We start from the raw sequence: 12753 nt of genomic DNA, 5'->3' as shown, positions 1-12753 counted from the left end.
TTTTCATTTTGTTTTTTGTCTCATTTTCATTTTGTTTTTATATATTCTAGAATTAATAAATTAACTATTTGTGTGTAATCCGTGTGGAACGCCACATCTTCACACTAACAGAAAATTTAACAGATTTCTAATGAAAAGACTATATTGGTCAATGTTAGGGACAAAACTGAGGAATTTGGCCAATCTCAAGGATACTTTGGCTAAAAAGCCAATTTATAAAGAGGATCTTCTTAAGGTAGTCTTTAAAAAAATTCAATACATTGATGCGAGAAAGCAATAACTAAAGTTGAAACAAACTTTAGAACTCACACTAATTATCAGTTTCTAAATATCTTTACATAATAAGTAAAGAGAGTTACAAAAATAACCATTACTAAATAAACAACAATTAGTACAATCTTAATAAACCAAATAACAAAACCTTTAAAATGTACAACATTAAAGTTTCATTTAAAGATGGTTGTCCGTGCATTTTTTGCTGTAAAATCATCATTAAATTAAATTGTAAGGGCCACTAAAGTATTATTAGGTTGCTAAAAAAAATCAGAAAACTGAAAAAGCTTAAAAATGGGAAAGTTGAAAAATAGGTAGTTGTAGGTCCCACTTGAAACTTTTTTCGCGTTTAACTATGTAAACATTTTCGGTCATATATAACGCGCTATATATTTTAGATAACACAAGTATTTTTGAGCTCTGTGCGGCTGAACACTTCCCTTCACCCTCCCCACCTTCCGGGCGCCCCACCAAAACCACCACTGCAAGAAATCCCTAAATACGGTTGATTTTAATGAAAATACCAGTTGCATAAGCATTATTATTTTTCTCTCTTTAGATGTACGATTACAAGAGGAACAAACCTTGAGGGCAAAATAACTGCGGACTAATGAACATTTCTGATTGTCAAGTCAGAAATCTGTATCAAGTTCAAACCGATGTGCTCAGGTTTAGGAGACTGTTGCATGCCGTGAGTTGATAAGTTGTAAAACAAGTTTAGGTATAACTTAAAACTATGAAAGAATCTTGGGTCAAAGAGCTTTATTGCTCCCTCAATCTGTAAGATGAATTGAATGCCAAATCCAACTAGATTTGGCGGTTTGGGTTAGGTAAGTCGAATCAGGATTCATCTCCCTTGCCTTGCGGCCACTCAAGCTAATTTGGCTTGACCCGGAAGCTATTCGTATAATGGGTTTTGGTGGACAAGAAGTCCAACCCATATTCTTTTATCTTAAACTCACATGTATATTTTATTTTACTTTTCTATTTTCTCATGGGATACCTAGCAGACCCTTTTTAACGGTATCATACAGTATATATTCATTCATATGCATATGAAAAGCTTTATAGTCTTTCCTAAGACATATAAAAATACAAACTACATCAAAATTCTTTATGCATAATGACGGACGTGCATTGTTACTATGTTAATATGGTCGAAAATGTATTGACAACGTATTAATAATTTTTATTGACGACAATATAATATAATCACATTATATATGAATCAAGATATACAGACAAATGTTCATTCTAAAGTTGGACTATACAAAATTACAATAAACTTTGATATGGATGCATGACCAAATATAGGGATGAACTAGTTAAAAAAAGATATTATGCAACTGAAAAAAGAAATTTTAATTCTAATACAAAAGAAGCGAATGACGGACTGCTCTGGTGGATTCGTCTTTCACTTTAAACTATTATATTACAATTTTCCATTCTCTTGGTTGAGCTTAGAATAAAAATATTACTAGTAATAAAAAGAATATAAGCAATTTTACTTTGATAACAACTAAATTTTGTTGCACTCACGAATACGTATGGAGAGAAAGAAAGAAAACAATACGTACAATTTGCATAGCCCACCAATTCTGCTGAATGAGGGTGGCCTATCGTATCATTTTGCATGAGCCCATCACATGAAGGATTCGCACGCCAACTTTTGCAGAGGTGTCACCTCTACTAAGCGTGATTTACGGGGATCATCCCCTCTTATGTTTAATAATCAACACACGCATGCAAGGGTTGAGTGTTGGCGAAATTCTAACCCCAATTAGATTTAGACATGATATACTTTTTAGTTATTTTGAGAACTTAAGTACTCTTTTTCGAATCCAGGTTCACTAGATCTGCTTTCATACACATGTGGCATCTTATTTGAAACCAATGAAATTTAGTTACCACAATTACAATAAAGTTATATAGAAACTAGTACATGACCAAATATAAGGATGAACCAATTTAAACAAAGATTTATGCAACTAAAAGGGCAATGCTCTAATAGAAAAAGAAGCAAATGGTGGATTGCTCTGGGATTAGCATTTCTCTTTAATCTACTATATCCCAGATTCAAACTCTCCTCTTTTTTTATTTTTTATTTTATTTTTTTTATTGTAGCTTAGACTACGAATTTCTCTTATAATAAAAAGAAAAAACTATTTTACTATTTTACTTTAACAAAAATTAAATTTTGTACTAGTCACAAATACATATATATAATAATCAAGAAAACAATACGTACAATTAGCAAACCTTTCTTTCTTCTTATGCCCTTAATTAGCTACTAGTATAGTAAATTTACAAATTAACTTTTCCCTTGATACAAAATTCAATTAAATTGTATAAAAACAAAAAGGAAATTAACTAGATGACTTCCTCCTCTTTTTCTTTCCACTCCAGCCCTATATATTTGCATGGTGAAAACCTAACCTTATACTCAGAAATGGTTTCAAGCTTAGGCGACCATAATTGCTCTTTAGACACAACGAGTTGTTCATAGTGCTTTTGCAGCTCAGGTGTGCTACAAAGAAAAGTAGTACTTACAGAACTATCAGCCTCAGACGACCCATCAATTTCCTTGTGACTTCTTGCAATTAGCCTTGCTATGAACTCTGGCACCACCTTGATCAAGACCCTTCCGTTTGAACCCTTTATGTACTCAAACGGGCACTCCCCGAAATTGATAGGAGCTGCCTTCTTGTTGGGCCTCGACGATGAGCCTAGGGCGGCGAGGGTCGAGGCTGAGAGGACGCTGCATGCGAAACGATCAATCGGAAGAACGAAATAGGTCTGGCCAAGCATGAGCTCGTCGTTGATGGCTAAGGCAGGAATCGGGCGGCCGATGAAGAAAGAGTCTGCGTGGCAAACCATTTGGTCAGGGAACTCGAACATGATCTCTCCAGCGATGTGGTTTCCTTTGAGGAATCTTGTGGTGCTGCCTTCTGAAAATATTACTTTCACAACTGAGTTTGTTTTTTGCTGAAAGCAGGGAGAAACTGCATTGCCCATATGATTGGATGGAGTGAGATGATAGTTAAGGAATTAGGATTTAGGAAGGTAGTTGGCTTTTAGGTAATGGACGACGGGAGAGAAAGGGTGTTGGGGGTTATTATATGAGAGGGAAGGGATGAAGTTGACTTGGATAAAGTCTTTCCTTGTTTTCTTTTAGATTTGAGCATGCCGGTGGTCAGTTATGACGGCTTTGACAAGCTCTATCTTTTGGTACGTGATTAATTGTTCTTTTCAAAGTTACTTTAACCAGATCGTTTTCTTTTTTCTGTGGTGCACTTTATGTTACCTTAAATTCGGTTTTTCGGTCGTGAAAGTAAGGTGTAACTAATACATAGATAATACCATTATCTATGAGATAACACAGAGAAAGAAGTGGGAGTATATTGTGGAAGATTATTTTTTTATTATTATTTTATACTTTTCGTGTAAAATTTAATCTTTGTAAATTAAAGAGGGAAACTGGAATCCATTCCGTCCTCTCTCTCTCTCTCTCTCTCTCTCTATATATATATATATATATATATATATATTTTTTTTTTTTTTTTAAATTTAGATGTCCCTCACTCAGCCATACTTTTATTTTTCATACAAGCACATGCATATAATGCGTGGAGATTGCCAGCTAGTATATATATAAACAAAGGATAATGTCAGGGAGATTAAATTCGTAAACTAATTTTGTAAACTATATGATATAAAAGTTGATGATTGAATTATTACTTAAACGTTAATAAATGTGTTCATTTCTATTGATGACACATCATTTAATTTACAAATTTTATCTACAAATTTAGTTTCTTAACATTACCCATATACAAAATACCTTCAATTGCACGTGATCATACCTAAAGCCCTTAAATTGTGTGCCGACAAATGGTTTTTCAGTTACTTCTTAATATCTGAATTTTAATTCCGACAACATCTTTGATTTTAGGGTTAGGAGAGGTGAGGGTTTAGATTAGCTATGGTCTATGGATGACTCATGTTGAAGATTGAATCGCATCGTTTGGACCAAGAGAGATACCCAAACGGAGTGCAAAAACTACAAAAGGTTTTGTTTACAGATACATACTGTAAACATGAAAATTCTATAACGAATAAAAAAAGAACACGAGTACAAAGTAGATTTGTATTGACTTGAATTTGTACGTTACAATCTCTGTTTACAATCTTCCTCTGACGAACAGTTGAACGTTTGTATTGATCTCGGACGAACGGTTGAACGATTGCTTCAAGTTTTGAGCTTGAAAACAACGCGTGGATGATCTTCACCTCATGGGTGTGGCAAAGATAGTGTTTGATGCGGGATTGTGTTGCTTCAAGGGTCTTGGCGACTTGATCTTGAAACGAACATTGCTACAAGTTTATAAGATTACAACAATGGCTTGAAGGAATTAGCACGAGTGCTTGTTGATTCTTCAAGGAAGTGCTTAGGCTTTGGTCGAGAGAAAGATTCGGCTTTGGTTGAATGTTATTCGAAGAGAGCTTTGGCAACATATTAGTCTTCAAAGGTTTGGCAGAGGTTCTTCAGTGTAGAGATTTTTCCTTGTATTTATAGGCTTTTCAAAGCTTGCCTTTGGATGGATTTGGCTTTGATTTATGTCCTAATTCATCCATGGGAGAATTTAGGTATGTTTTGTGTCTTAATTCCCTTGCTTGGTCGAATTTAAGAGCCAATCTTCAATTCTTGCTTGTTTTATGAAGATGCTTTAACTTTCTTTCCGGTTTTAAGATCAATTTGGATCCTTTTGCTGAATTTAAGGGAGATTTCTCCCCTTTGCCACATTTTGGGGAAGTTTTCTACTTCTTTTGCTTGACTTGTGCAACATGTCATTGATGACTTGTCCATTTGTGATGAGTCATATGCCACGTGGAGCTTGGTGATGCATCTTTTGTATGCAACGAAATTCACATGTCTACACATACATGTTTTCTTAATAATCATTTTGATTCTGGTCTCTAGTCAACCTAATTGTTAGAATGAAACATTGTTTATTTAAATAATTTGATCGAGATCTCTAACATCATTTAAGGGACTTAATGTGACATCCCACATCGCCCAGGGGAGTGATCCGTATATGTATATTCCCATCCTTACCTAGCACGAGGCCTTTTGGGAGCTCATTGGCTTCGGGTTCCATGGGAACTCCGAAGTTAAGCGAGTAGCATGCGAGAGCATTCCCAGGATGGGTGACCCATCAGGAAGTTCTCGTGTGAGTTCCCAAAAACAAAACCGTGACGGCCAGCATGCCCTGATCTCGGTCGGGATTGGTATCAGAGCCTAACCCTAGTTGCGTGTGTGCCGACGAGGACGTCGGGCCCCTAAGGGGGGTGGATTGTGACATCCCACATCGCCTAGGGGAGTGATCCTTATATGTATATTCCCATCCTTACTTAGCACGAGGCCTTTTGGGAGTTCACTGGCTTTGGGTTCCATGGGAACTCCGAAGTTAAGCGAGTAGCGTGCAAGAGCATTCCCAGGATGGGTGACCCATTGGGAAGTTCTTGCGTGAGTTCCCAAAAACAAAACCGTGAGGGCGTGGTTAGGGCCCAAAGCGGACAATATCGTGCTACGGTGGTGGAGCGGGCCTGGGAAGTGGTCCCTCCGGGCCGGGATGTGACACTTAACTTCTGCATTTATGCATTCAATATCTCACAAATATTGAAATTTAAACAAATTCAAATAATATTTCTATAATATAATAATTACTTAAAAATCAATAATAGTCTTCACTTAGTTCTAGCAAAAAGATAATGTACCCACGTAATTATTAATATATTTTAAGAAATAACTATTAATATATTTTGAAACATGAAATAAATACATGCAATTAACATGGGTACATTCAGCAAAAAAAAAAAAAAAAAGAAAAAAAACCTCATCAGGGACTCAAGAATGGTTGATTGCCCCATCCTCGTTATCTCATCCACTTGGTCTGCAGATGCTCCATATGCAAGCATCCGCAAGGCAGCAGTAATTTTTTGCTCAGGCAGTAGACCCATAGCACCAAAAGCATCTTTTTTTTGCACAAAATAAGAATCATGGTTGCAAACAGCAATCATGATTTTGTTGAACAAATGTCGTTCCATTCTAAAACGACGTCTAAAGTACGTATCAGGGAATGCACTATTAGGAACAAAATAATCATCCAAGAGTTCCATACCTCGTCGTTGCCTGCTTCTATCAAGGTTTCCGGAAAGGCTGGGCCTGCAGATCTGAGCCGCAGCTTGGATGACTCGACGGGAATGTGAGGCTCTGCCCCTTCTTACTTCGTCATTTCTCATTTGACGTTCCTCATCCTCTTCCCTCTCATTTCTTACCCTCTGGTGATTGAAGATTGCTTCAGATTCGTTAAACAATTCTTCCTCTTCCTGATTGTATTCCCACATCATCCTTGAGGAAGAAGAAGACGACATTGAAAGAAAGAAACAGAAACTATGAATAATGATACAAATTTTTGTGAATAAGGAAGCAGAAACTATGAATAATGATAGAGATCTTGAGAATTTTGGTGTGAGATTTGTGAGGATGGATGGTCGATTATATAGAGGATTCAGAAAGGATTAGGTTCTGCATAATGCCACGTGGCATGCCGTCATTCGTTACAAATCTGATGGAAATCTATCCTCAAAGATTGTGAACAGATTATGACACGTGGCATGCCGTCATTCGTTAAAAATCTGATAGAAATCTATCCTCAAAGATTGTGAACCGATTATGACACGTGGCGCGACGTGATTGGTTAATAATCTTATCAGAAATCCATCACCAATAATTGTATTATTTTGTATTATTTAATAATACTTCGGATAATGACACGTGGCGCAACGAGAACGATTAAAAATCTTATCCGATATTACAATTAAAATTATTTTGTATTATTTTATAAATAAAAAAAAATACTAATATTTTATTGTCTATTGCCAGGGCTATTGAAGTGTAACGGTGGAGATGCAAATTCTATTGCCAGGGCTACTTACTGTTCATTAAGGGCAGTTACTGTTCATTAGGTGGATTGAATAGTGTATTGCCAGGGGGAGGGCTCCAACGCTGGAGTTGCTCTTATGTTTAATAATCAACACACGCATGCAAGGGTTGAGTGTTGGCGAAATTCTAACCCCAATTAGATTTAGACATGATATACTTTTTAGTTATTTTGAGAACTTAAGTACTGTTTTTTCGAATCCAGGTTCACTAGATCTGTTTTCATACACATGTGGCATCTCATTTGAAACCGATGAAATTTAGTTACGACAATTACAATAGAGTTATATAGTGACTAATACATGACCAAATATAAGGATGAACCAATTTAAACAAAGATTTATGCAACTAAAAGGGCAATGCTCTAATAGAAAAAGAAGCAAATGGTGGATTTATTTTATTTTATTTTTTTATTGTAGCTTAGACTACGAATATCTCTTATAATAAAAAGAAAAAACTATTTTACTATTTTACTTTAACAAAAATTAAATTTTGTACTAGTCACAAATACATATATATAATAATCAAGAAAACAATACGTACAATTAGCAAACCTTTCTTTCTTCTTATGCCCTTAATTAGCTACTAGTATAGTAAATTTACAAATTAACTTTTCCTTGATACAAAATTCAATTAAATTGTATAAAAACAAAAAGGAAATTAACTAGATGACTTCCTGCTCTTTTTCTTTCCACTCCAGCCCTATATATTTGCATGGTGAAAACCTAACCTTATACTCAGAAATGGTTTCAAGCTTAGGCGACCATAATTGCTCTTTAGACACAACGAGTTGTTCATAGTGCTTTTGCAGCTCAGGTGTGCTACAAAGAAAAGTAGTACTTACAGAACTATCAGCCTCAGACGACCCATCAATTTCCTTGTGACTTCTTGCAATTAGCCTTGCTATGAACTCTGGCACCACCTTGATCAAGACCTTTCCGTTTGAACCCCTTATGTACTCAAACGGGCACTCCCCGAAATTGATAGGAGCTGCCTTCTTGTTGGGCCTCGACGATGAGCCTAGGGCAGCGAGGGTCGAGGCTGAGAGGACGCTGCATGCGAAACGATCAATCGGAAGAACGAAATATGTCTGGCCAAGCATGAGCTCGTCGTTGATGGCTAAGGCAGGAACCGGGCGGCCGATGAAGAAAGAGTCTGCGTGGCAAACCATTTGGTCAGGGAACTCAAACATGATCTCTCCAGCGATGTGGTTTCCTTTGAGGAATCTTGTGGTGCTGCCTTCTGAAAATATTACTTTCACAACTGAGTTTGTTTTTTGCTGAAAGCAGGGAGAAACTGCATTGCCCATATGATTGGATGGAGTGAGATGATAGTTAAGGAATTAGGATTTAGGAAGGTAGTTGGCTTTTAGGTAATGGACGACGGGAGAGAAAGGGTGTTGGGGGTTATTATATGAGAGGGAAGGGATGAAGTTGACTTGGATAAAGTCTTTCCTTGTTTTCTTTTAGATTTGAGCATGCCGGTGGTCAGTTATGACGGCTTTGACAAGCTCTATCTTTTGGTACGTGATTAATTGTTCTTTTCAAAGTTACTTTAACCAGATTGTTTTCTGTTTTCTGTGGTGCACTTTATGTTACCTTAAATTCGGGTTTTCGGTCATGAAAGTAAGGTGTAACTAATACATAGATAATACCATTATCTATGAGATAACACAGAGAAAGAAGTGGGAGTATATTGTGGAAGATTATTTTTTATTATTATTTTATACTTTTCGTGTAAAATTTAATCTTTGTAAATTTAAGAGGGAAACTGGAATCCATTCCGTCCTCTCTCTCTCTCTCTCTCTCTCTCTCTCTCTCTCTATATATATATATATATATATATATATATTTTTTTTTTTTTATAAATTTAGATGTCCCTCACTCAGCCATACTTTTATTTTTCATACAAGCACATGCATATAATGCGTGGAGATTGCGAGCTAGTATATATATATAAACAAAGGATAATGTCAGGGAGATTAAATTCGTAAACTAATTTTGTAAACTATATGATATGAAAGTTGATGATTGAATTATTACTTAAACGTTAATAAATGTGTTCATTTCTATTGATGACACATAATTTAATTTACAAATTTTATCTACAAATTTAATTTCTTAACATTACCCATCTACAAAATACCTTCAATTGCACGTGATCATACCTAAATCCCTTAAATTGTGTGCCGACAAATGGTTTTTTAGTTACTTCTTAATATCTGAATTTTAATTCCGACAACATCTTTGATTTTAGGGTTAGGAGAGGTGAGGGTTTAGATTAGCTATGGTCTATGGATGACTCATGTTGAAGATTGAATCGCATCGTTTGGACCAAGAGAGATACCCAAATGGAGTGCAAAAACTAGAAAAGGTTTTGTTTACAGATACATACTGTAAACATGAAAATTCTATAACGAATGAAACGAGAACACGAGTACAAAGTAGATTTGTATTGATTTGAATCTGTATGTTACAATCTCTGTTTACAATCTTCCTCTGACGAACGGTTGAACGTTTGTATTGATCTCGGACGAATAGTTGAACGATTGCTTCAAGTTTTGAGCTTGAAAACAACGTGTGGATGATCTTCACCTCATGGGTGCGGCAAAGATAGTGTTTGATGCGGGATTGTGTTGCTTCAAGGGTCTTGGCGACTTGATCTTGAAACAAACATTGCTACAAGTTTATAAGATTACAACAATGCCTTGAAGGAATTAGCACGAGTGCTTGTTGATTCTTCAAGGAAGTGCTTAGGCTTTGGTCGAGAGAAAGATTCGGCTTTGGTTGAATGTTCTTCGAAGAGAGCTTTGGCAACATATTAGTCTTCAAAGGTTCAGCAGAGGTTCTTCAGTGTAGAGATTTTTCCTTGTATTTATAGGCTTTTCAAAACTTGCCTTTGGATAGATTTGGCTTTGATTTATGTCCTAATTCATCCATGGGAGAATTTAGGTATGTTTTGTGTCTTAATTCCCTTGCTTGGTCAAATTTAAGAGCCAATCTTCAATTCTTGCTTGTTCTATGAAGATGCTTTAACTTTCTTTCCGGTTTTAGGATCAATTTGGATCCTTTTGCTGAATTTAAGGGAGATTTCTCCCCTTTGCCACATTTTGGGGAAGTTTTCTACTTCTTTTGCTTGACTTGTGCAACATATCATTGATGACTTGTCCATTTGTGATGAGTCATATGCCACGTGGAGCTTGGTGATGCATCTTTTGTATGCAACAAAATTTACATGTCTACACATACATGTTTTCTTAATAATCATTTTGATTCTGGTCTCTAGTCAACCTAATTGTTAGAATGAAACATTGTTTATTTAAATAGTTTGATCAAGATCTCTAACATCATTTAAGGGACTTAATGTGACATCCCACATCGCCTAGGAAAGTGATCCTTATATGTATATTCCCATCCTTACCTAGCACGAGGCCTTTTGGAAGCTCACTGGCTTCGGGTTCCATGGGAACTCCGAAGTTAAGCGAGTAGCGTGCAAGAGCATTCCCAGGATGGGTGACCCATCACGAAGTTCTCGTGTGAGTTCCCAAAAACAAAACTGTGACGGCCAGCATGCCCTGATCTCGGTTGGGATTGGTATCAGAGTCTAACCCTAGCTGCATGTGTGCCGACGAGGACGTCGGGCCCCTAAGGGGGGTGGATTGTGACATCCCACATCGCCCAGGGGAGTGATCCTTATATGTATATTCCCATCCTTACCTAGCACGAGGCCTTTTGGGAGCTCACTGGCTTCGGGTTCCATGGGAACTCCGAAGTTAAACGAGTAGCGTGCGAGAGCATTCCCATGATGGGTGACCTATCGGGAAGTTCTCGTGTGAGTTCTCAAAAACAAAACCATGAGGGTGTGGTCAGGGCCCAAAGCGGACAATATCGTGCTACGGTGGTGGAGCGGGCCCTGGAAGTGGTCCCCCAAGGCCGGGATGTGATACTTAACTTCTGCATTTATGCATTCAATATCTCACAAATAATGAAATTTAAACAAATTCAAATAATATTTCTATAATATAATAATTACTTAAAAATCAATAATAGTCTTCACATATTTCTAGCAAAAAGGTAATGTACCCCCGTAATTATTAATATATTTTAAGAAATAACTATGAATATATTTTGAAACATAAAATAAATACATGCAATTAACATGGGTACATTTAGTAGTAAAAAAAAAAAAAAAAAAAAAAAAGAATACAAATTTCCAAACTTTCTATAATTAGAAAGAAAAATACACTTGTGAGGAATGTAGAATGAGATTTTTCGAGTGCTAATAATAGTTCCCTTTGGAAATGATTAATAAGCTTAACATTTTAAAATGTACATATGATGACATGTAAATAATTTAATATTCAAATAATGACATGAAAAAAGTCAATTTATAAAATAAAAAAAAACAAAGAATGATAACCTAATTTATATCAGAATAGATGGATAACCGTGACTTGCCACTAGTTGTCTCATTTAAAAAAAAATTGATAACCTAATTTATCCACTTTTAATTAACTTGCAACATGTTTAATTATTAGAATCAAGAATGATTCTTAAAACGGAAATGGAATGAATATTCATGTGGAATGTCTTATTCCATTGTTAGGTTTTTTTTCTTTCGTTAAAGAAATTCCATTGTTGGGTTGACAAACAGTAAATAAATAAATAAATATGTGAACCAGCAGTCCCTTGAGGGATTTCTTAAATATTTTATTTAAGGGATACCTTTTGATCTTTATTACATAACGTTTTTTATTTATAGATCGTTCTTAAAAAAAAAAAAAAATTAAATAAATTCAAAGTTATTAATACATTCAATTGTAGTGTAGAAAATAGACTAATATAATTTTTCAAAGACAAACTAATATGATTACCATTTAATCCAACGGTCAAATGATATTGGATTTAGGTGAATTTTGGTAGTGATAGTCTTTGAGAAAAAAACCGAATGATGTATGGTTGGATCATTCTGCAAAAAGATCCTCAAATAAGTTTATTTAAGAGATTGTCCTCCAAAAAAACGTTTATTTAAGAGATCCCTTAACCAAAGAAGAATTTTTAAACCAGTACCCCAAAATAATGGATATATATGTAAACCAGTGCGCCAAGGAACGTTCAAAATAGTTTTATTTCACCTTTTAACTCTCTTCAGTGCCTCCATATCCTTATTTCTTATTTTTATTTTGCAAAATATATAAGTACTAAGGAATGATGAATTTTTATTTGGAAAATAATAAACACATCCTTTTTAGCCTCTAACACGCTTCTGTTTAATTTAGACCGTTATTTTCTTTTGAATTATTCAATTGGATGGCTAAAAATCAAAAGGAGCGTGTGAGAACCTAAAATAGTGTGTGAAAGCCCCTCTCTCTTCATTTTTAGTGCTTTGCTTAGCTTCTACCTAGTTAATTATATTTTGAACGGGTATAATCATGAGGCACTTAATATTTAAGAAACTCTGGAGTTATCATCAATTCA

At 35.5% G+C, this 12753-nt stretch overlaps 2 protein-coding genes across 2 annotated transcripts; both read right to left on the bottom strand.

Annotated features, from left to right (window-relative positions):
* Positions 1-2210: 2210 nt before the first annotated feature.
* LOC137716591 (uncharacterized) lies at positions 2211-3375 on the bottom strand. The gene has a single exon (XM_068456038.2). It carries the CDS (start codon positions 3286-3288, stop codon positions 2644-2646), a length of 645 nt encoding a protein of 214 aa, XP_068312139.2. The 5' UTR covers positions 3289-3375; the 3' UTR covers positions 2211-2643.
* A 4380-nt stretch (positions 3376-7755) lies between these two features.
* Positions 7756-8681, bottom strand: LOC148697939 (uncharacterized). Its single transcript, XM_088690241.1, has one exon. It carries the CDS (start codon positions 8583-8585, stop codon positions 7941-7943), a length of 645 nt encoding a protein of 214 aa, XP_088546367.1. The 5' UTR covers positions 8586-8681; the 3' UTR covers positions 7756-7940.
* Positions 8682-12753: the final 4072 nt, after the last annotated feature.

Source organism: Pyrus communis, chromosome 3, assembly GCF_041283825.1.
Source record: "Pyrus communis isolate YQ-2024b chromosome 3, ASM4128382v1, whole genome shotgun sequence".
Taxonomy (NCBI): Eukaryota; Viridiplantae; Streptophyta; class Magnoliopsida; order Rosales; family Rosaceae; genus Pyrus; species Pyrus communis.
This window is presented reverse-complemented; position numbering and strand designations above follow the sequence as displayed.

What these genes read in the sequence shown, in the direction of transcription:
- LOC137716591 (XM_068456038.2), bottom strand. Translation starts at nt 3,288, where the DNA reads ATGGGCAATGCAGTTTCTCCCTGCTTTCAGCAAAAAACAAACTCAGTT.
- LOC148697939 (XM_088690241.1), bottom strand. Translation starts at nt 8,585, where the DNA reads ATGGGCAATGCAGTTTCTCCCTGCTTTCAGCAAAAAACAAACTCAGTT.